Genomic DNA, 24,862 nt, shown 5'->3' with positions numbered 1-24,862 from the left:
TCTCTGTCTCTAAAATAAATAAAATCTTTTTTAAAAATTAAAAAAAAAGAAAGATGATGAGTGTGAAAATGCAAATTGCAGAAAAAGAGATGGGGGTGTCCCTGAGGAAGGTGGCAGAGATCATGGAAAGGGAAGAAGCCCAAGTTTGTGGAAAGAGGCCAAGAAAGAGGGTGTCTGGTGGGAAAAGAGAAGTAGTGGTACCAACAGGGAAGCCGAGATGAGGGAGCAGAAATGTTTGACGGGAATTGTTATGTAGTTTTGCAATATAAAATGCCATATAATTCTCATTGTGAAACCTTCAGTAAATACTCCATTCATTAATGCTTTGCAACTGGGATTTGTTGCAGGGGAAATCAAATAACCCAGCTGCATTCTGGGACTGGGTATAAACACAGTGTGAGTGTCATATTGTAAAAGACCTGAGAGGGGCTCCTGGGTGGCTCAGTTGGTTAAGCGTCTGCCTTTCCTGGGATCAAGCCCCTTGTGGGACTCCCTGCTCAGCAGGAAGTCTGCTTCTCCTTCTGCCCCACTTGTGCTCTCACTCTCTCTCTAATAAATAAATACTATCTTCAATCTTCATTTATTAAATAAATAAAGGACCTGAGAGATATGCCCAGCCTCACAGTGGGTCAGGGAGAGAGGAAAGAATCAGAGGAGGCCCCATAGGAGAGATGGCACAAGAGATAAGCCTTAACCAATAACCAACATTTCTACTACAGTTCTGCAGAGGGACTAAGTGTGAGAGGCCAAGAGGGGAGGCACAAAGGTCTGAAAGTATAACATTGATGATTTACTCTGTCCTGACAGTTGTCTGCATGAGGAAGGGGAGCAGGCTGGAGAGGGGGAAAAAGAAAGAATGGCTAGAAGAACTATGGCCACCTTCAAACCTTAAAGGCTGTCATGGATCTGCTGGAGTGCAAAACACGGACTGGCATAAAGTATTTGCAAGAAGAGAATATGGCACAATTTTCTATATCCCTGAAAGGAGAGGAAATTGATCTGAAGACCCTCTGATCTCCCCACTCCAAGTAGCTGCCTCCTTCAAATGACTAAGCCAACCTGGATTGTAAACACTGCAGAAAATAAATCACGTTACAGCTTAATCTCACTCAACTTCAGTAGATTCCCCCTGGATTTAACAGCTCTGCTTCTATTCCAGTCCTAGCTAAGGAAAAGGCTGCCACCCGGCCATGTTCACTGGTTTATGGAGTAGGTCTAACTTCCAGGTCCCTCCACCAATGCTGAAACTACCTATATTCTGGCTGCCTGAGGAGCTTCCACACCCACTAGCAGGCCTCTGTCTGTCTTCAGGGCTGCCAGTTTTATGGTCCCCTCAATCTCTTCTACTCAGAACTGTGATTGATTACCCTGCACCCATCTGCCCCAAGACAGTCTGAGGACCTCTTCATGTAAATAAGTCCAAGTGGATCCTAGGGCGTCTGATGGCAATTTTTCTTCACTCCAGTCCCCATAACATCAAGAAATAGAGATCATTCCATCAGTTAACAGATAAATATTGAACATCTACAAGGGATACTATGATACAAAATTAGTAAGACATGATCCTTGGGGTGCCTGGCTGGCTCAGTTGGTGGGGTGTGTGACACTTGATCTCAGGCTTGTGAGTTCAAGCCCCACATTGGGTGTAGAGATTACTTAAAAATAAAATCTTAAAAAAGTAAAACAAAGGACATGATCCCTGACCTCAGAGATCTCAGTTGTGAGACATGTAAATAAACATGGACAATTAGTGTGATAACTGCTGAGAAGGAGGTAAGGAAGTACTGCTGTGGGAAGACAAAGGGGAGATACTTAGTCCAGAGGACAATGAGGAGGAAAGGAGAGTTTCCCAGGATTCTTGGAAGGAAAAGCAGGAGTTACGCCAGTGATTAGGATGAAGGAATGGAAGTGGCATAAGAAGCATAGGGAACAGTTATAGATAGGAATAGCCTGGAGGACGAGTCTTTTGGGCAATAGTGGGTAGTTCATTGAAGCTGGTGTTTAGGCTGCACAAGTAGACCTCAGGGTGCATCAAGAAGGATCTTGTGGGGTGCCTGGGTGGCTCAGTCAGTTAAGTGTCTGCCTTTGGCTCAGGTCATGATCCCAGGGTCCTGGGATCGAGCCCCAGGCTGCCTGCCTCCCTCTCCTCCCTGCTCCTGCTCTCTCTCACTATCTCTGTCACCATCTGTGTCTCTGTCTCTCAAATAAATAAAAAATCTTAAAAAGATTTTTCTTTAAAAGAAAAAAAGAAATATTTTGTATGCATTCCCAGGAAGTTGGAACTTTATGAAGGCAGTGAGGGCTACGGCTTCATACTCCAGGAAAAAAAAAATAAAGGAAAGGAAACTATACTATTTGACTCACCACTGAATAATACACAGTCTTAATAGCATAAACATTAAATAATCACTTAACCAGACATTATAATATTGGAAGGATGGGGGACAGGGATAACAGCTTTCTTAATAGGAAATAGCCATGTTATGTGAAAATATAGATATAAATAACCAGAATCGCTCAAATAATTGTGGTTTGCTTCTGGAGAATCAGAAGTGGGGAAGGTCGGGAGATGGGACTGCTTTTCACCACTAGCCTTGTAATATGTAACTTTGTAAATAAGCTTTTTAGAAAGATAATTATGTACCTATATTAATATAAATAAAAAATTTCTTTTAGTTTCTTTTTTTTTTTTTTAAAGATTTTATTTATTTATTTGACAGAGATAGAGACAGCCAACGAGAGAGGGAACACAAGCAGGGGGAGTGGGAGAGGAAGAAGCAGGCTCATAGCAGAGGAGCCTGATGTGGGGCTCGATCCCACAATGCCGGGATCACGCCCTGAGCCAAAGGCAGAAGCTTAACCGCTGTGCCACCCAGGCGCCCCTCTTTTAGTTTCTATGTGTGAACCTCAGCTTCATCACTCAATAACTGACTGACCATGGGACAACTCTTTACTTTTCTGTAGCTGAGTTTCTTCATCTGTAAAATGGGATAACAACACCCCATTTTGCTGGGTTATTATGAGGACTAAATGATATATTTAAAGTGCTTAGCACTGAGTCTGGAACTTAATAAATAATATTAATATTATTCAGTATTTATTAAATACCTAATATATAAACTTAATAAATGGCAGGCACTTTAAAAATTTTTTAATTTATTTATTTTAAGTAATCTCTACACCCAAGATGGGAGTTGGAACTCCCACCTTGACATCAAGAGTCACGTGCTCTTGTGACTGAGCCTTCCAGGTACCCCTGAGCACTTTTGCTTCTAATAAGAGATGGGGGAAAAAATCGTATTTTAAAGGCCTGAACACATGCCTTCTTTATTTTTTCCATCACTGGTCATTGGAACACATTCCACTATTTAACAAGGGCATGGCTGTATTCATAAAGTATAGAAAAGAGAGAAGTTATAATTCCGATATCAGAAGCCAAAAACTAGTTAAATGTTTCAAAATCAGGAGGTATACTCATCCTTGAAAAAAGTATTTGCAGAAACAAACAAAATAACGTGCTTTGAGGAATCTGTCTGGAAAAATAGGGATTTGCGACAGCATTGCTCCACTTGCATGTACGTTTAAAATTAAAAGGTAACCGAGGATTTGATATGACTGACACGCACAGATTCTCTGGGAAGGGCGATTTCCCTGGGCCGTCTAGCGACCAGAGTTCTACTCCCTTTCACCCTTCAGGCCCTCAAATTTCCCAATTGTATATCAAGGGGTCAAATAAAAAGATCTCTGTGTCCTGGGCCCACTCTCTAAGGTTCTGAGAATTCTTGGTAATGTGCTTTTTGCCTTGGGACGTGGCAATAAACACACGACTCAGGTTTCTCACTAAGGCTCCTAATATGGATGGATTTCCTTAACCTGTCTCTAACTAAAACAAAGTGTTTCCGAATCAGCAACCCCTGGATCGGGTCTCCTCACACTCCGCACCGACACCCGCCCTATAGCTAGCAGCCCAAGTGGCCCCGGAGGGACCCCCGAAATGGGAACTACATATCCCAGGATGCCCCAGGGCGAGGGGGCGCCCACTCGGATTGGCAAGGGGTCGGTGACGCTCAGTGTTTTGGCCCCGACGGTCACATGTTTCCTTTGTTGTGAGCTGCAGCGAACACTGGTGGCTGGAGGGAGACGCCGGCGCTGAAGAGAGCGCTGGGCCGCTGGCCGCTAAGGGAACGCAGGGGCTGCCGCTGCTGGCCGTTTCCAGCCTTCGCCGAGAGGTACCCGGGGATGACAGCTCCGGGACTAGCCGAGAGGCGAGGAACCGGCTAGAACCGGGGGACGGAGGGGCGGCTGAGGTCGCGACCATAGGGGTGTCTGCAGTAGGGAAGCCAGCGTCGGCCGGCGTCTGGGAGCCAGACGTGGGGTCAGAGGAGAGATTGCTGCTGGGACTTGCAGAGTCTCTGTCTGGGGCGCGGGGCCTCCAGGGCATTCTGGAGGAGGGGCTTCAGTGCCGGCAGGATAACGGCAGTCCTGAAGGGAGGGCGCCCCCGCCTCCTGGCACTACCGCCCCGGAACCGCGGCGTTGCTTGCGCGGCCCACCGGGGGCGGTTTGGGAGGAGCATGGCCGCGGGGGTTGGGGGTAGCAGGTGCGGATCACCCCGCTGCCGCAGGGGCAGCTGGTGGACGGGGCTGGGCAGACTGGCCCCGCATGTTGCTGATGGGCTTTGAACCGGGCGCTGCTCTTTTTTAATCGAAGGAAACACTGAGAACGCGAAGGGCTCAGGTCAAGCCGTTTCGTTTGGTGGGGACAACCATTGGTCCTGCTGGGGAGGACTGACGGGGTCAAGGTGGGTCTCGGGGCATCGGGCCAGAGAAGCCCCATTAAAGCGGTTGCGAAATGTGCTAGGCACCGTCACCTGACCGTTACCCCCGCCCTCCTCCCCCCCGCGAGCCTTTGTTTACCACGGGTGGCGGCTGAGCCAGCGCCGGGAACCCGGCCCTAGAGCGACCGTCCCCGGGGAGTTGGGGCGGACGGGGGCGCAGGCGTTTAGCCGGCGGAGTCTCCGCCTAACCTCCCCACCTTCCTACCAGTCCAGGACGCGGTTTCTTAATTTAGTTCCTAATGTCCCCGCCCCCAAGTTCTGGACACTCGGGGCGCAGACTGTTACCACAGCTGGGATTGGGCGCCTGCGGCGGACTGCGGGCGGGACGACGGGGCAAGTTCCGAGTGTTTATTGGCCGGTGTCTAGTCGCTATGCCCAGGCAGTTCTCCTCCGCCCCCTTGAAGGTGATCTGGAGGACGCCCGAGAGCGCGCGCTCTCGCTTCGGGTGCTGCTGAGGCCCAAGTGGAGTTAGGGGCGCGCGTTCCCGTGCGGAAGGACTGGAGCTAGAGGCCGAGCCACCCTGCTGTCCCTCGGTGACCGCAGCTTCTGCCCGAGCCTTAGGCAGTTCTGGGACAGCAGCGGACGGCCGCCGCAGCCCGCCCTTCGAAGACCGGAAAATTAGCCCCCTTTAACTAGTGTCGCTTTATTACCGAGATGGTGGAAAGGAAGTCCTCTTAACGAAATTGGCCTTGCTGCTTCTGTAAACAAGGTTTAAGTAGCGAAATAAGGACCTTAACGTCATATTTTAGGACGCCTCACTCACCCCCGAGGCAGTGACTATTCACAAATGATTTTAGTGATTAATCACTTGGTTTCAAGCAGCTTTTTAAGAATTACGCTTTAGTATTTGCAGCTATAGCCTTTTAGGTACACCAGCTGAGTTTGATTTTTATTAGAAATGTAAAATAAATTGAAAAATCTGCCTAGTGTCGACCAAGATTAAAATTAGAATTCTACTTTTAAAAAAAGGTAGCTTACGGATATTTTCCTAAAAGTTAAGAGTCTTCTATACCCCGGTTTAGATAAATTATTTTCCTTGTTTAGAGAACTGTGGCACACTCGGGGATTCAAAATTTGAGTAAATTTCAGATGTGTTGTTTTAAAATTGTAAATTAAGAGGGCATTAATAAAATCTCCAAGAAAATCACTGTAGCCATAATGTGTTGAAGATGCAGTTTGCTTAATTTCATGAGTTAACAGGGTACTTGGGCTTTATCAGGTTTTCTTTTCCTGTAAATTTGTAGGAATTCACCCAAGACCTAATGCATATTTGTAGAAGGTAGATGGAGTTCTCTGGGTGAAGCATGAACTGAATATGAACAGTTCTCATTTGTTACGCATTCTTAATATATTTTTAATGTTGGAGTGGAGATGACTACACCAGAAGGGCAGCTTCTGGGATCCCCAAGTGTCTCATCACTTGTGCATTGAGGGCATTTAGCATATCTAAATAAGTACAAACTGCAAACCTCTAACCTTTTTTAAAAATCGAGAGCCAAAAGCCTGCTTATCTAGACAAAGTTTAGTCTCAGAACAGGAAAAAGAAATATTTTTTTTTAAAGATTTTATTTATTCGACAGAGATAGAGACAACCAGCGAGAGAGGGAACACAAGCAGGGGGAGTGGGAGAGGAAGAAGCAGGCTCATAGCGGAGGAGCCCGATGTGGGGCTCGATCCCATAACGCCAGGATCACGCCCTGAGCCGAAGGCAGACGCTTAACCGCTGTGCTGCCCAGGCGCCCCAGGAAAAAGAAATATTTTTAATTAAGGCTGTAAGTTTTAATTTAAACTTTCCTAGCTTTTGTTCAATTTGCTAAAACCTTAATGGTATTTTATTTATTTTTATTTTTATTTTATTTTATTTTTATTTTATTTTAAAGATTTTATTTATTTATTTGACAGAAATAGAAACAGCCAGCGAGAGAGGGAACACAAGCAGGGGGAGTGGGAGAGGAAGAAGCAGGCTTCCAGCGGAGGAGCCTGATGTGTACTATTAAATAAATGACAGCAGTTATTTTTGTATATACTTTTACCTAGAAATTTGGGACATCCTTTTTCAATAAATATTTAGATATGGACTGTATGCTGAAAAATGTAAATACAATAGCCTTATAAGTATATCCATCTAATTATATGAAAAATACACTTTGTGTGATTCTGATTGTGTAACTAAAAATGCAGCCATCTGACAGCTGTTGATGTTTTAGAACCTTTTTTCTTTCTACCATTAAAAACACAATAGCTAAACTTTTAATTGATGAGTTTGTCACTCTGCCTAAATTCATTACCCAAGGGCTTATAATTTTTCAGCATTTGGCACACCTTAAAGTCTACTGAATGGATGTTTAAAAGTGATTAGGCCTGGGGCGCCTGGGTGGCTCAGTTGGTTAAGTGCCTGACTCTTGATTCCAGCTCAGGTCTCTCGATCGTGGGGTTGTGAGGTCAAGCCCCGCGTTAGGCTCCACACTAGGTGTGGACCCTGCTTTTCAAAAAAACAGTGATTAGGCTTTACTCTTTACTCAGTAGTTTCTAAAAGTTATTTCTGTAAATAATTTGTGTCACTAAGATAAATAAAAATCACTGATAAAGATATTTTTATACATAGAGAAGTCATCTGAAATACTAGCTCTCAAACTTGTTCGAGTGGCAGAGCAGAGAGTAGTGTCCTTGCAGATTTAGTTTAATTTTAATATAGAACAATGCATTAAGTACCTAAAAGAAGCATGTTAGCAGGGTAAAACCAAATGACGTTAAGTTTACATGTTAAGTCTAGTGAGAAGCGTGCGTAGGCTCAATAGGCAGCTTGATAGCAGGTGTGATGCTTGATGTTTGATAATTAACATTTTTTTTCCTTTGTGGGTTGGGGAATATTATTAACCAAAAGTTTTAAGGCAAGGGAGAGAAACACTGAAGATACTTGATTTTTTTGTTCTGTGATTTTTTTTTTTTAAGATTTTATTTACTTATTTGACAGAGAGACAGCCAGCAAGAGAGGGAACACAAGCAGGGGGAGTGGGAGAGGAAGAAGCAGGCTCATAGCAGAGGAGCCTCATGTGGGGCTCGATCCTGCAACGCCAGGATCACGCCCTGAGCCGAAGGCAGACGCTTAACCGCGTCTTATTATTTGAGAGGGAGGGAGGGAGGGGGGTAGGGCGAGCCAGCGAGAGCCCACGCATGAGTAGGGGGGGAAGGGCAGAGGGAGAGGGAGAGGCAGACTGCCACCCAGGCGCCCCTGTTCTGTGATTTAAGATCATATTCTTTTTTGTTAAGTCTGACACATTGCTTAAGCACTAAATTTTTCAACATTAGACACTTCTTATTTTTTCTCTCATTAATCATAGTCAGAATGTATTGACCGGTTGAGTTCTAATCAATAAGGGATAATCACTAATTGCTATAATCCTAGGCAAAGAAATTAAGTGTCAGTTGGTTTCGGATGTCTGATGGTGGGTAAATATGTTCTTGGTGGTTCCATTAAGAAATTTAAATGTTGAAAATAACATCTTGTTTATTTACTATCTCTTAAATTATTTTTCATTTAGCTATGTAAAATAAACTCTTCTTCCTCTCCTCAAAACAAAAGAAAAGAACATCTTGAAGACTGGACTTTAAATACTGCATTTATAAAACTTGGTTCAGGAACCACTCACTGCTCCCAGAGTAAAGCTTTAAATTGAAATTTTAAGAGTGTAAATCCATGGTTTTTAAAAAGTCATTAAATAGAATAGTTCGAATAAATAAATTAGCTTTTGAGAAAATAGGGTGAAAATATTTGAAATGTATAACAACTGCATGGTTTTATGTAGCACCATGTTAAGTACAATTTTCTAATCATTCTTAAATAATGGACTTATTATGTTGCACTTTTCTGACTTTCCTTCTTTTACTTTACTTTATATAGCTTTATATATCTTTAAAGATAAACCTCTTCTTGGTTAGTCTTCTGGTTGTCTCTGCTATGTTTTCTGCGCTCAGAGTTAAATTTGAGAAAATGGAATAGTGTAGAGCATAGTATGTGGCAGTTCACTACTACTAGTTGTAGGAACCACATTAGTGAAAATGTTGGTTTCCTTCGTTGTTTGGTATTTATTAGTCTTTTTTTTTTTTTAAAGATTTTATTTATTTATTCGACAGAGATAGAGCCAGCGAGAGAGGGAACACAAGCAGGGGGAATGGGAGAGGAAGAAGCAGGCTCATAGCAGAGGAGCCTGATGTGGGGCTCGATCCCATAACGCCGGGATCACGCCCTGAGCCAAAGGCAGACGCTTAACCGCTGTGCCACCCAGGCGCCCCTGGTATTTATTAGTCTTTAAAGCTCCTCCTTAATCCACACTATCTTTGAGACTGATGGTAATTTCTTTATTTTGTATAGGATTCCTGCATTCTAAAGGAAAATTAAGCTTGGTTGCAGTACAGCTACATTCTCTATCAATTCTGATATTATAACTCCTTTGGACTTTGTATACTGACTCTGTCCCTTGCCCTTACCTATTAGGTTGGTAAGTATTACCTTAAAACACTGCTCAATGCCCTAGTGAATTGCCTTGCCGTTCTAATCCTTAAGGTAATAATAATTCTAGACCAGATCAATCATGAGAAAATCTATTCCAGTCTGTGTTTTTTGCTAGTAGAAAAGTATCAGTCCTGGAGTTCTTTTTTTTTTTTTTTAAGTTTATTTATTCATTTAAGTAAATTCTATATACAATGTGGGGTTCAAACTCACAACCCAGAGATTGAATCACATGTTCTACTGACTGAGCCAGCCAGGTACCCCAACCCTGTAGAGTCTTGAATTGGATCTGAATCCGATATTTGTGACCCCAGTGCCAGAAAGAAAAATAAACATTTCTTCAGTTGACCTGGATGCCTACCTTTGCTCAGGATTTTATTGTCCACTGGGAAAAAACACTTACTTAGCTGGGATTAACAGTCTCCTAATTTGACCAAGTTGAAGTATTCTTTACCAAGGGCACACACAAGTTAGACTTACTTCCGGGAGTAAGGAAACATTTAAAATATATATATAATAATGCATTTATATATTCTAAAATAATTATTGAGATTCTATATAGATAATTTAGATAACTAAGGATTAAAAACTAAACTTTTCTTGAATTACCAAGACATTTTCTGATTTTCTCAAATTGATTCCATAGCTTGATAATACATAATGACTAAACTGTCAATTTTTATACTATTGATAGACCAACTTGGAATTATTTAATGGCCCCAAACTCAGATGAGACCTCAGTTACCAGACACTCTTCAAATATCCATTGCAGAATTATCACCGGATATATATTTTGTCATCTCAGTGCCACCTAATGATTAGCTTGTTGCTGACATAAATCTTTGTTTACTCATCTTTCAAGAAACTACTCCAAGATAATAATATCAAGTAAGGAAGTTGACGAATAAACTAATTTGTATGTAAAACAGCATAAAATTATTAATTTGCATTAAGGAATTGTTATTCAGTAATGATTTCCTATGCAAAAGTAAACTTTTAAACTAGGCAAAAGTCAGAAACTGAAGTCTAAAAACTTTTTTCAACATATTAGTAAATAATGCCAACTATGCATTAAGTGAATAGTATCTGATAATATATTGCTGTTCTCCATTTATTTTAGGTGTGGAAATTAAAACAACACAAATATTTTGACTGGGGATTTGAACAAGCAAATGCTAAAAAGGTATTATATTTATAGTATTTATAAAATATCTAAGGGGGCGCCTGGGTGGCGCAGTTGGTTAAGCGTCTGACTTTTGGTTTTGGCTCAGGTCGTGATCTCAGGGTCATTGAGATCAAGCTCTGTGTTGGGCTTTGCATTCAGTGCAGAGTCTGCTTGGGATTCTCTCTCCCTCCATCCCTCCCACTTGTGCGCTCTTTTGCTCTCTCTCTCTCAAATCTTAAAAAAAACACACAACTAAACATTGTTATTAGAGAATCTAAACCATTTTCCTTTCTTTAACCAGGGATTACTTAAGCCAGTCGGAGTAATGGGGAACAATTCTATCCTCAGGATCATAAAAGAAAACCGTGTCATAGTCATTTCTGTTACCAAATGAAGTATCTACTCTTTTTAGTTCCTCCCTCATATCCTCAATCCCTCTTCTACATTTTTCTCTAGCCTTAGAGATACTAAAATAAGTTATCTCTCCTCATTTTTCTGAGACATAGGCCAAAAACAATTTTAAATCTACCTAGCAACCAGGAACTAGGTCTACAACATGCATGGGTTCTGCAGTTGGAAATAAACCCTAGAGTACCTTTAACCAGAAGAATCTTTCTGTTAAGAATCTTCCTTTCAAGTGGGAGAGTTGCTTCAGGAATAAAGCTCCTGAAGAAATGAGAGAGGGAAAGACAGATACTAGCTTTTCTAGACAAATCATGCAACTGGCAGTCAGTCGCTGACATGACAGTCTGATCACCCTTGCATTTGCTATCTTTATCTAGATCAGACTTTGTTATTATATTTCTTTGGAACAAACATTTTCCCCTCTTACTTTGTCTAGAGATGCTTACTTAGTTGCTTAGTTTTTCCTAAAAGGAATGATGATGCTTTGATATTTGCTAAATTTTTAGAAAAATTCTCTGTAATTTATGTTTGCTTGATTGTGTGTAAATTCGTTTATTATAAATCTTGAACCTATATTAGATACTGTACCCTGAGGTGTGGTAAACATGTCTTTACATTTTTAACCATTAATACTTTGTGTAAAAAGGAAAAACAAAAGCTAGTGAATTACATCTGGAAGCCCAAAAGACACACTTTAAAATGCATCTTCTGGGGCACCTGGGTGGCTCAGTTGTTAAGCGTCTGCCTTGGGCTCAGGGCATGATCCCAGTGTTCTGGGATTGAGCCCCATGTCAGGCTCCTCTGCTGGGAGCCTGCTTCTTCCTCTCCCACTCCCCCTGCTTGTGTTTCCTCTCTTGCTGGCTGGCTCTCTCTCTGTCAAATAAATAAATAAAATCTTTAAAAACAAATAAATAATAAAAATAAAATAAAATGCATCTTCTATTTCTAAGACCCTCCTCTGTGAATTATTTACCCTGTCATCAATAGGAAGAGTTTATATTTCGTGTTGTGGAGATTGTAATGGGAGAGTTCTCAGAAAGTCTAGAGAAAGTGCTTGGAGGGAAACAGCCCAGATCTTTGAGATAGCCTCTCTACATACAAAGCAGTAAACAAGTATCTTGTTGCTGTTGAATACTTTGTAATAGCAGGTGATTTTATCGCTGTTTTAATCCAGAATTTTCAGTTTTACACTGGGAGAAAGCAGTGGAAGACCTCTTGTCAGTCAACAGTCAAGGAACCAGCTATGAGAAAAAGAGGTAGAAAAGAGCATAAAAAGACAAAACCTTAACTCCTATCAAGGTTTCATCAGCCTTGTATTAATACATAGCTTGCTCAATCTATCATCTCCAAATTTATCAGATACAGATACCAGATAACAAATACCAGATACAGTAAGATTATTGGATACAGAAAACAGAGTATCTTTTCATTTGTTTTCTTTCTTGTCCCTTTTAGCCAAAAGGGAAATTCTTAGTTCTTGCAGTATGTTATTTTGTTTTGCATTTTGTTTGTATTCTCTTGCATTGTTTTGCATTCACTTAAATACTGAGAAGGGGTGCCTGGGTGGCTCAGTCAGTTGGGCATCTGACTCTTGATTTTGGCTTGGGTTGTGATCTCAGGGTTGTGGGTTTGTGCCCCGCTTCTGGCTCTGTGCTCAGCACAGTCTACTTGGGATTCTCTCTCTTCCTTTCCCTACCCCTCCCCTAGCTCATGAGCTCCCCGCCCCCAAAATAAGTGAATAAATAAAAAATCTTTAAACACTGAGAGAATAAAATGTAGAACAGAAAAGGCATAAAGTTTAAGACTTTTGTTGTCAGTAATGCCAGTAATAACACCACCAGTCAAAAACAATAATTTGTGAATTTTTTGAACCTGAAATGCAATAAGAAATTAAGTAAGCTGATTTGAAGATAAATTCTTGATTTGAGAAGCTAACATGACCAATTCAACCATAATTTGAATTTAGCTTAGTAAAGCATTAAGGTTAAAATAAGTTATATTCAATATCATATTTGTTTATGTTTATCATAATTAAATGGTTATCACTTGTGATATTACATGCTTTGAACTTTTTTCAGTTTCAACAACAAAAAATTGGCATTCGGGCACAGTAGTGACCTCTCATCTATGGGAGATAGGTTTCTGTGTATTGAACCATTACTGAGGTAACTTCAGATTAAAAGTATATTTGAGATATGTGCTATTGCACATGTTTGGGAGCTTGCAGTTTAGAAGTGATGATATGTGCTATAAGTGAATTTTTAAATTTTAACCCATGTATATGTGCATTTATTTGTGGATGGCACACTCATGCATGGGCAGCTATAACCCAAGAAGTTGAAGTAAGGCAAACATGAACTCTCTAGTCAGGAAAATCTCAAAAGAGATGGGAAGAAACATCTCCTTTTTTTTTAGTTCATGATAATACATTTTAAAACTAATAGTAAAATATTTTAAACTGATGTAATTTTATTCATTTAGGTATTAAAGTTAACAAAAGAAGATTTATTCTCAGGCAAATCTGTAAAAACCTCCAAAACATAATTAGATTACAGTTTAAGATCTGGCTTTCTTGGACCGTAACATATGTGTAGACAAATATTCCCTCAAATTTAAGAAAAGCTAATTTTACTGACTAAATATCCAGTAATTGACACTGCTCCAAAACCAGTTATTCATAAGCATTCTCTTAGGTGTATTTTTAGTTGTGTGTTTATTTAAAAAGGCCTTCTATGTGAGTTTCCACTGCTATAAAACAGTTTCATTATATTATAAACTTTGTTATATTTAGAAAATAAATGACATATATATATATTTGAATACTTAATTTTTCTGTTTGTTTTCTTAACCTTAAAAGTGAGGATAAAGTTTATCCCTGTCAGTCTTCCACTTACTTTGTAAACCGTTCCTACCTATTTAGAAAAATCTGTCTTAATCCTGTGTATAAAGTCCTAAGGCTATAAATAATTTTTCTTGTTAATTGTAGTAACAACCTCATAAGTTTGTTGGGAGGTTTAAATTAAATCTGTATGAAGAATTTAGAAACTTGGAGCACCTGGGTAGCTCATTGGTTGGGCATCCAACTCTTGGTTTTGGCTGGGGTTGTGATTTCATGGGTGGCCAGATAAAGCTTCGTGTTGGGCTCCGCACTGCGAGGGGAGTCTGCTTGAAGATTCTCTCCCTCTGCCCCTCCCCTCTCAAATAAATAAATAAATCTTTTAATTTTTTTTAAAGATTTATTTATTTGAGAAAGAGGGACCAGGGGAAGGGCAGAGGGAGAGGGAAAGAATCTCAAGCAGACTGCCTGCTGAGCGCAGAGCCCCTTGTGGAGCTGGATCTCAGTATCCTAAGATCATGACGTGAGCTGAAATCAATCAAGAGTCAGTTGCTTAACCAACTGAGCCATCCAGGTGCCCCAATAAATAAATCTTTTTAAAAAAGAGAGAATTTAGAAAGTGCCGGCACATAGCAAGCAGTTTAAAAAGATAAGTGTTCTGTTTTGTTTTTTACTGTGTGTAAAGAAATATAGTCCCCATGGTATCGTCAAACCAGTTAATACACAATTAGTACACAGATTTGGCTCTTAATAGTTCCTAAAGCCTTACTTGGTAGATTTCCAAGAACTTCCTCAGTTTTTGCCAGAATTCTTAGAGGAAACCAAAATGACTCTTCGATCATTTTAGGACTTTTTAAATCCACACAATCCACATGAACACAGCAGGAATTTCCCTATTAGCATACAGCTTCTGTATTTGTTTTACTTGCATCTTTATTCCATTTGACTGATAAAATTGCTTGAATTTTTTTCTGACTTTTCTTGCAAAATTAGGAGATGAAAAGAAGAATGGAAGAGAAAGGATTTTGTACATGCAAACATTTAGGTCTCCTTCCAATGTTATGACAACCAGGTACTTTTCCATAACAGTTAGAAGAGCCTGGTATACATCTGCCCAGGGAAAATCCTATCACCTGGACTTCAGAAAAATTAAGTGCTGGGGCGCCTGGTTGGCACAGTCGTTAAGCGTCTGCCTTCGGCTCAGGGCGTGATCCCAGCATTCTGGGATCGAGCCCCACATCAGGCTCCCGCTAGGAGCTTGCTTCTTCCTCTCCCACTCCCCCTGCTTGTGTTCCCTCTCTTGCTGGCTGTCTCTGTCAAATAAATAAATAAAATCTTTAAAAAAAAAGAGGGGCGCCTGGGTGGCACAGCGGTTGAGCGTCTGCCTTCGGCTCAGGGCGTGATCCCGGCGTTGTGGGATCGAGCCCCACATCAGGCTCCTACGCTATGAGCCTGCTTCTTCCTCTTCCACTCCCCCTGCTTGTGTTCCCTCTCTTGCTGGCTGTCTCTATCTCTGTCGAATAAATAAATAAAATCTTTAAAAAAGAAAAAAAGAAAAAAAAAAAGAAAGAAAAATTAAGTGCTAATTTATATGAAGTGGTAAAAAACATTTCATAGAAACTTAAGTGGAAACGGTGCTATCTATACCAGCGTGGCATCATATCGCCTATGCTACCTTGTTATATTTATCTTTTTGTGAATATGCTTTGTCTCAGCCATATTAAAAAAAAAAAACCCTCAACAGCGATATCCAGTAATATCTTCCATCTCTGAAGACCAAACGCCGAGCACAGTATCCTGGCAGTGGTAGGCACATAATAAATATTTGTTGATGATGTTAGAAATGGAAGGGACAAAATTAAATACACTCAGTGAGGGAATTGATGAAAGTTGGAAGGATCTAGTGAATATTGTAACTAGGGTATCTGGGTCATTAGAGTGATGAGAAAAGAAGGCAAATATAAGAATAAATCATGGGGCACCTGGGTGGCTCAGTCGGTTAAGCATCTGCCTTCTACTCAGGTCGTGATCCCAGGGTCTTGGGAATGAGCCCCTCATCAGGCTTCCTGCTCAGTGGGGAGTCTGCTTGTCCCTCTCCTCCTCCCCCCCACTTGTGTGCATGCGGTCTCTCTCAAATAAGTAAAATCTTTAAAAAAAAAAGAATAAATCAGAATATGAAAGCAAATATAATAGGAGGAGTTGCTTCTTGGTTTTGATATTTCATATTTTCTTGCTTACTACGTCACATAAGGATTTTGAAAATGGGGTACAATTTAATATGTGATGGGGTATACAAAATACAGGGTTTTTTTTTAAGGATTTATTTTTAGAGAGTGTGCATGTGTGCACACATGAGCAGGGGAAGGGGCAGGAAGAAGAGAATCTTTCAAGCAGACTCCCTGCTGAGCGTGGAGCCTGCCCTGGCTCAATCTCAAGACCCATGAGATCATGACCTAAACTGAAACCAAGAGTCAGTGGCTTAACTGACTGGGCCACCCAGGAGCCCCACAAAACACAGTTCTAAATTAACATTGTTAATTAACTCTCAAGTCTCTGTTTTATTTGTGGCTTGTGAATGTAGGATGACATTTCATTTGGGGGTTATCTTTGATGTTCTTAAGCCTTCTTTAGGCTTAGTTAGGCCTGGATGTCTGACTGTTGAAATATTTCAGAAAGTAGCTGGGACCTTTAGAAGGAATAGTATATGAGATTATGAGAGCATGGAATAGTTGAGAGTTATTCCAAGTGCTTGTAAGCCAGTTACAGATACATTTTGGATCACATATTAACTTACAGAGATGTGAAAACAGAGTAGTAGTGGAAGAACCACCTTAAAAATTAAAACTTAGGATAGCTGTAGCCCAGTGCCTCAATCCATTAGTTTACCTTTTCATATTCATTTCTGAGAGAAGTTTGGGGATGTTTCTTATTATCTAAAGGGAGAAGGGCATAGATACATGTGTTTTAAAGGTCTGAAAACAAAATCTACATATTTATAGTGGGAATTGGGTGAAATAGAGGAAAACGGAAGATAAATAAATCACTTAACATTTTGGCATATGTGGCTCCTTTTTTTCTATCCCTAAGATACACTGATACATAATTTTTTCTATTTTTAGCATATGTTTTATGATCCACTTTATTTAACTTACTATCTGATTAATACTTCCCTGTGTCATTATATTGTCTACATAATTTTAAATGGCTCTGTAGACTGTCTTCAATCCTTAAGATGCAGTATGGTTTAACTCATCTCCTATTGTAGGGCATTTAGATTGTTACAAGTATTTTCTATTAATAGAGCATTGACCATCTCTGTAGATAAATCTTTCCACATATTCCTGATTATTTCCTTAGGACAGATTGCTAGAAATGGACTTGCTGGTCGAACAATATACATTTTTTTAAAGTAATCTCTATACTCAATGTGGGGCTCGAATTTATAACTACAAGATTAAGAGTCACATCCTGTAGTGACTGAACCAGCCAGGTGCCCCAATATACATATTTTTAAAGGCTACTGATAGATATAACTGAATTCCTCTTTCACAATATTATATTAAGATAATAAACATCTATATTAGGATTCTGAATGTAGTCAAATTCTTTATCTTACAGCATTCAGACTTAACTCTACAGTCAGTAGATAAAACCTAGCTGTGCAAAAGGGGAGACGTTATTAATAATTCAAAAAGTATATAATATTTTTGGAGGGTGGGCTTAAATTGTGCCCATAATGCAAATTTTTATTCATCGGTTCTTATTGAGATAGTATTCTACACTCCATATAAGATACATTAAGTATGTGATTTTGTTATAATGTTTACATCAGAATGAGACTATGTAGTTTGAGTGCTGAATTTTTTATATATTGAAATGTTTTCTTTTTTTTTCCCCCACGTTTAGCCACATAAAGAAGATCCTTAACATTTCTCAACAATTATATAGTCAACTGATGTAACAATGGTACTAATATTGGGACGAAGACTAAACAGAGAGGATCTTGGGGTGCGTGATTCCCCAGCAACTAAGCGTAAAGTTTTTGAAATGGACCCTAAATCTCTGACAGGCCATGAGTTTTTTGACTTCTCTTCAGGATCATCCCATGCTGAAAACATACTCCAGATATTCAATGAATTCCGAGACAGCCGCTTATTCACAGACGTCATCATTTGTGTGGAAGGCAAAGAATTTCCTTGCCATAGAGCCGTTCTCTCAGCTTGTAGTAGCTACTTCAGAGCTATGTTTTGTAATGACCACAGAGAAAGCCGAGAAATGTTGGTTGAGATCAATGGTATTTTAGCCGAAGCTATGGAATGTTTTTTGCAGTATGTTTATACTGGAAAGGTAAAGATCACTACAGAGAATGTACAATATCTCTTTGAAACATCAAGCCTCTTTCAGATTAGTGTCCTCCGTGATGCTTGTGCCAAATTCTTAGAGGAGCAACTTGATCCTTGTAACTGCTTAGGAATCCAGCGCTTTGCTGATACCCATTCTCTCAAAACACTCTTCACAAAATGCAAGAATTTTGCATTACAGACTTTTGAGGATGTGTCGCAGCATGAAGAATTTCTTGAGCTTGACAAAGATGAACTTATTGATTATATTTGTAGTGATGAACTTGTTATTGGTAAAGAGGAGATGGTTTTTGAAGCTGTCATGCGTTGGGTCTATCGTGCTGTTGATCTAAGAAGACCACTGTTACATGAGCTCCTGACACATGTGAGACTCCCTCTGTTGCATCCCAACTACTTTGTACAAACAGTTGAGGTGGACCAATTGATCCAGAATTCTCCTGAGTGTTATCAGCTGTTGCATGAAGCAAGACGGTACCACATACTTGGGAATGAAATGATGTCCCCAAGGACTAGGCCACGCAGGTGAGAAAACTTCATGAATGAACTACAACATAATTAACAAAAGTTTTTATTTTTAAAATATTTTAAACCTCCTGAGTGAAATCTCAGTGTAGTCATTTATATGCATGGTCTACATGTGGCTTTTCATAATTTAAGATTTGTTTTTCATTATGTAAATCATTAAAACGTCTCTCCCCTTCAAAAAAAAAATTTAAAAAGTCTTTCCCAGTGAAGACTAGTTTCAACAGTATCATTCTTTGTTATTCTGAGCAATGAACGGGTATTGCAAAGGGTCTTTGTAACTGTGAACATCTCAATATATTTCTGCTTATTTCTCTTAATCTTTGTAGGATCCCAAATGATTTTCTTTCCAAAGAGTCTTTGGATATAAAGTAGACCAAAGACTTTGGTAGACTCTCTTGTAACTGCCTCTACATACAAAAAACAATTGGCAGGGGTGCCTGGTTGGCTTAGTTGGTTAAGTGTCTGACTCTTGATTTCAGCTCAGGTCATGATCTCAGAGTCATGAGATAAAGCCCTGCATTGGGTTCTGCACTCAGAGGGGAGTCTCCTTGAATTCTCTCTCTCTCTCTCTCTCTCTCTCTCTCTCTCATAAATAAATAAATAAATCTTTAAAAGAAAAAAACAAAAACACACAATTGGCAAAGTCACAGACTTCCTTTTTTCCTAACAGGCAACTTGAAATATAAAGGTGAAGTAAGTAAGCTGGTGTACTTTGAGTGGATTCTTTTTTTTTTTTTTTTAAGATTTTATTTATTTATTCGACAGAGATAGAGACAGCCAGCAAGAGAGGGAACACAAGCAGGGGGAGTGGGAGAGATAGAAGCAGGCTCACAGCAGAGGAGCCTGATGTGGGGCACGATCCCATAACGCCAAGGTTCACACCCTGAACCGAAGCCAAGCGCTTAACCGCTGTGCCACCCAGGCACCCCTTGAGTGGATTCTTGATGTAAAACCCAGGTTTCAGATCTCTTCTCATTGTCACAGTTATTTAATGTCAATCTTAATTTTTAAATATTTTTATGATTATAAAAATTATATCATCATTAGAATTTGGAAAATATATTTAGAGGTAGGAATTCAATTCAGTATTACCCTTATATCTTCTTATAGTGCATTATTTCAGTAAAACATACAGATTTTAATTTATAAGCTATAGAAAAATAATATCCATGTGTTAATAATTGAAGGAATAATATTAAATGTACTGTACTGTCAATAAGCAAGTAATGGCTATTGTGAGAGATATAGTGAAGGATCTTTTGGGACGTCTGGGTGGCTTAGGCAGTTAAGCATCTGCCTTCTGCTCAGGTCGTGATCCCAGGGTCCTGAGATCAAGTGCTGCGTCCTTGCTCAGCAGGGAGCCTGCTTCTCCCTCTGCCTGCAGCTTCCCCAGCTTGTGCTCTTTCTCTCACTCTCCCTCTCTGACAAAATCTTTTTTTTTGTTGTTAAGATTGTATTTATTTATTTGACAGAGAGACAGCCAGCGAGAGAGGGGACACAAGCAGGGGGAGTGGGAGAGGAAGAAGCAGGCTCCCAGAGGAGGAGCCTGATGTGGGGCTCGATCCCAGAATGCCGGGATCACACCCTGAGCCGAAGGCAGATGCTTAGCAACTGCGCTACCCAGGCACCCCTGACAAATAAATAAAATCTTAAAAAAAAAAAAAAAAACCTAATATTTTTCTAACAAAGCTAATTTTTTTTTTTTTAATTGTGGTAAAAAACATAACATGACTTTACATTGGAAACCGGGGATGTACTGTATGATGACTAACATAATAAAAAAAATTAAAAAAAAAACATAGCATGAATTTATCATCTTAACCAATTTTAATAATTGTACCACTCAGTAGTGTTAAATATATTGACATTGTTGCAAAACTGGTATTTATTTTTATTTTCTCATATCATCTCCGCTTTTCCTATACATTTACTAGAGTGTAGTTCTCAAACCAAAATTTTAGCTTTGATTTTGATTATTACTGTTTTGGGATGTGATTAAAATTCAGCATATGATGAGATAGCATGTCTTTAAAGTCTACTCTAGTTTGAATATAGCAAGATTTAATCTTTCCTCATATGGAAAGTGAGAATGATGATAAATAGTATTTATTTCACAGGTTCTGCCTTTGAAACTATTAACTGCAATAATCCTTAAGGTACTCATCATCGAAAGTGGTGCATACAAGTACTTAAAAATTATTAGCTATTATTACTTATATAGTGTAGTGTAGGTCCAACCCACTTAAGAAAACTCCCAGGGGTTCCTGGTTGGCGTGGTTGGTTAAGCATCCGACTCTTGGTTTTGGCTCAGGTCCTATTTCAGGGTCTTGAGATCGACCCCCCACTTGGGGCTCCTCTCTTAGCTCAGAGTCTAAGACTCTCTTTTCCTCTCCCTCTGCCCCCCCGCACCCCGCTTGTATGCTCACATGTGCATTTACACTCTCTCTCAAATCTTTAAAGAAAACTCCCAGTACTTGACAGTCTGAACTTTTTATAATTGGATACAATATTGGGTAATTATTATTATAAAAAATTAATACTTCTTTATATTAGGGTTAGAGCACATTTTTTTCTTCAAAGTCAACTGAATTTAGTGCAAAGTAATAATTGTTTTGTAAGAAAGAAATATATTTGACTCTCAGTTTTTTAACAAAGGACAAAAAACAAAGAATTTTATTATATAAATATACTAATTTTTTTAAGTTGTTATTTTTTTAAAGGACTATTTAGAAACATGGGCTAAGCTTTAAAATGTGAGAGACCAAGGTTCTTAAATGTATTGATTAAGATTGCTGAACAGTGGGCGCCTGGGTGGCTCAGTTGGTTAAGCTCTGCCTTCAGCTCAGGTCATGTTCTCAGGGTCCTCAGGGGAGGGGGGCAGGGGGGGAAGTCTGCTTCTCCCTCTCCCCCTTCCCCCTGCTCATGCACTCTCGCTCTCGCTCTCAAATAAATAAAATCTTAAAAAAAAAAAAAAAGAATGATGAACAGCTTTGGGGCTGTTCCAGAACTTTTCTGGACACACAGTATCCCTCTAAAGGGAAAATTGTATATTTTTTCAAACAGACTCCCTTTTAGCAGACAGAAGGGCTTTGGGTCAAATAGGGCTAATAGTAACTTTCCAGCATATATCTCCTATATATGCATAGGATAGAATTAGGGACCAAGGGATATATGTTGTAAAATCAAATAAGTTATTTATTATTAACATTATTTATAAAAATATGACATAAATGGAATCAGATTGCAGTCTAAAGGTAATTAGGCTTGGATAATACATAGATGATTTTCCAATTTACTTATTTGATTTGTAAAGTGTATTTTACATCCATTTGTGAGGATTGGAAGTACGAAATGAAGAGTACATAACCTAGAATTACGAAAATGCATAGGAAAAATTTTTGCTGGTTTCATGAAGAAAATAATCAAAATACATTGTAAATTTGTGCTCTACTTTTACAGAATTGGTATTGTGGTTTGAAAGACAGATATGCTTGATATCAAATGGTTTATTTTAAGAATAATTTGTTCTTGTCTATAGAAAAAATTGATGCTCTTTGCCACATTCCATTGAGCAATAGAGATCCCTAAGATTTAATAAGCTTGTCATTTTGAGGTTGGAATTAATTAATATTCTAATACTTTATACTACTTCTTGTCTCCAATCAGTTATTATATAATGAAAATTGTGTCCATAATGAAGACAAGGTTCAGGTTCCTATTGGAAACCAATAAGAGTACAAAGATTATGATTAAGATTTTTAAAAAAGATTTTATTTATTTGACAGAGAGAGTACAAGCAGGGGGAGCAGCAGGGAGAGGGAGAAGCAAGCTCCCGCTTAGCAGAGAGCCTGAGGTGGGGCTCAATCTCAGGACTCTAGGATCATGACCTGAGCGTAAAGCAGACCCTTAACCGACTGAGCCACCCAGGCGCCCCTGATTAAGATTTTTTTTTAAGAAATAGTATTTTAAAATTCAGTGTTCTGAATTTTTCTCCGGTCCCTCTTAAGGATGATAATCTACTATAGTATAGGATGCATAGTTTACCATTTTTCCACATTAGTTCATTTTTATTTATTTTTTTTAAAAATTTTTAAATGGTTTCTTCTTTTTTTTTTTTTTTCAAGATTTTATTTGTTTATTTGTCAGAGAGAGAGAGAGCACAAGCAGGGGAGCATCAGGCAGAGGGAGAAGCAGGATCCCCACTGAGCAAGGAGCCCGTCGTGGGACTAGATTCCAGGACCCTGGGATCGTGATCTGAGCCAAAGGCTGACATTTAACTGACTGAGCCACCCAGATGTCCCTCAGTTTTATTTTTAACTCAAACATTTTTCATGAAAGTATATATGTAAGTCTCCCTCTACCTGATCCTTGATATATCAGTTCTCCCCAAAGGATACCACTGTTACCAGTTTTTTGAACCTTTAAAAATATTCTTTGTGTGTGTGTATATTCTAGATGTGTGTGTATACACACACATACCTCCCTACTTGTTTTTATACATCAGTTCTGTATCTTGTTATCATTTATAAGTATCTTGGAGATTATTCCACATTGGCGCATATAGATCTTTAAGCCAGTCTGTTTAGCATATTCCTTTACTATGGACAGATCCCTAAGTGGGAAGCCAAAGTTTTCAAAGGTTGTTTGGCAAGCATGGAATCCAAACAAAGGGAGTTAGTAGATCTTTAGAACTGGAGTCCTCTCAGCTAGTATAGCTTGAGGAAGTCTCACCCACCATAAAAATATTCTTACCAAAAAACCAGTAATGTTCAAATTAGCTAAGCTAAGATTCTCTTTCCCTTAGACAAGAACTTGAATGGGCACAAGAGATGTTTGTCTCTGTGCTTAGTAACTTTTTCATGCATTTACTTATTGCTTCTTTGATTAACCAATCCCTCCTTCAATACGTAGTTCTTTCTTTAGATATATTAATATTGAGTTTAGTAACTGTCATACCTTACAGACTAGAGAACTATGTGGTCTCTTTAGGGCTTCAAGTCTCATATCTCTCATTTTGTTAATTATTTTGTTTGATGGCTCAGTCTTCAGATATTTTTGAGTCTTGGAATGGTGAATAGATTATATTACTAATATCATTACCTCTTTCTTCCAATTTCCTGCTATTTGAAAACACTGCCTTTCCTATTGTGCTTTTTAAATATGTTCAATTATTCTTCCTATTAGCCATTAACCGTTTGCATTTTTATTGATGAGAATTGGTTGGCCTATCTGGCATATTTGGCATTAATAATAAGTAGGTCTTTTATTTCAGCCAACAAGTCCTGTATTTTGCCTTTTGAGATTCTTTTTTTCTTTAGAGATTTTAAAATTTTATTTGAGAGAGAGAGCATGAGCCAGGGGGAGGGGCAGAGAGAGAGAATTATTTTATCTTTCACATAAATCAAAGAATGTAATCTTTTAATGTGATCTTTTCTTAAATTCATGGTAAAAGAGGATGATGATTTTTTTAAAAACAATATTTGCCATAGTAAAAAAAAAGGAGAATTTAGTTGTCATACTTTCCCAGGAACAAATAATAAGATTTAATACTAAAACAACAAATATTTGCTATTTTATCACAGCAAAATCAGGATTTTCCCTTTACAGCATTAATAAAATAATGTTCACTCTAAAAAAAAAGATTTAATGGGGTATCCAGACTTTTATTCATCCTATACTATCATCTTGACTGCCTTTTTGTTCCAGTTGCCATTATCACCTGGAGTAACTTATTTCCTTAAAGGCAGTCATCTCCCTGCCTTAAATAAAAATTTTTCCAAGCTCAAGAAATAAAAAAAAAAGTTTTTGAAAAAGATTTATTCATTTTAGAGAGCAAGCTCTCGTGCAAGCAGGAAGAGGGGCAGAGGAAGAGAAACTCAAGCAGACTCCCCACTGAGCTTGGAGTAGGATGCAGGGCTTGTTCCCACAACCCTGAGATGATGACCTGAGCCAAGACGAGGAGTCAGTCATTTAACCACCTGAGCCACCCAGACATCCCTAAAAATAACTTTTACTGGATTAACAGTCTCTAATGAGAACACCAGACTTGTCTCTTAAAGTTTAGAGCCATTTGGTTGCAAGTAAGACCTTCAGTAGGCAAAAGTACCAGTTTGTTGATCCTTTCAGATAAAAACACATTTCCAGTAGACACTGAAATGATCCTTTATTTAGTGGGACTGATTGTTTTAGCCATTAGTTTTTGGTGCTATTTTCTTATTCCAAGGT

General features: G+C 39.1%; 1 protein-coding gene and 1 long non-coding RNA gene across 9 annotated transcripts in view; both read left to right on the top strand.

The window, feature by feature from the left end:
- The window catches only part of LOC105236024, a 28,228-nt gene extending 25,599 nt beyond the window's left edge, over positions 1 to 2,629 (top strand). The window contains exon 3 of the long non-coding RNA XR_854451.3: positions 808 to 2,629. This is a non-coding gene — a long non-coding RNA (uncharacterized LOC105236024). The remainder of the gene's footprint in view (positions 1 to 807) is intronic.
- Positions 2,630 to 4,076: 1,447 nt separating this feature from the next.
- Positions 4,077 to 24,862, top strand: part of KLHL24 (kelch like family member 24) — a 41,334-nt gene continuing 20,548 nt past the window's right edge. Inside the window, exons 1-5 of one of the 8 annotated variants that reach the window (XM_034662020.1) lie at positions 4,083 to 4,229; positions 9,208 to 9,334; positions 10,118 to 10,233; positions 10,466 to 10,528; positions 17,658 to 18,634. In XM_034662020.1, the coding sequence (XP_034517911.1) occupies positions 17,715 to 18,634 (920 nt within the window). In that variant the 5' untranslated portion in view covers positions 4,083 to 4,229; positions 9,208 to 9,334; positions 10,118 to 10,233; positions 10,466 to 10,528; positions 17,658 to 17,714. Of the gene's footprint in view, positions 4,266 to 9,207; positions 9,335 to 10,039; positions 10,234 to 10,465; positions 10,529 to 15,300; positions 15,558 to 17,657; positions 18,635 to 24,862 lie in introns of those variants that run through there. The other 7 variants (XM_011220343.3, XM_011220341.3, XM_034662025.1 and 4 more) reach the window with 7 other exon arrangements.

Source organism: Ailuropoda melanoleuca, chromosome 1 (assembly GCF_002007445.2).
Source record: "Ailuropoda melanoleuca isolate Jingjing chromosome 1, ASM200744v2, whole genome shotgun sequence".
NCBI classification, from domain to species: Eukaryota; Metazoa; Chordata; class Mammalia; order Carnivora; family Ursidae; genus Ailuropoda; species Ailuropoda melanoleuca.
Note: the sequence above shows the minus strand (reverse complement) of the source record. Positions and strands in the feature narration are given on the sequence as shown.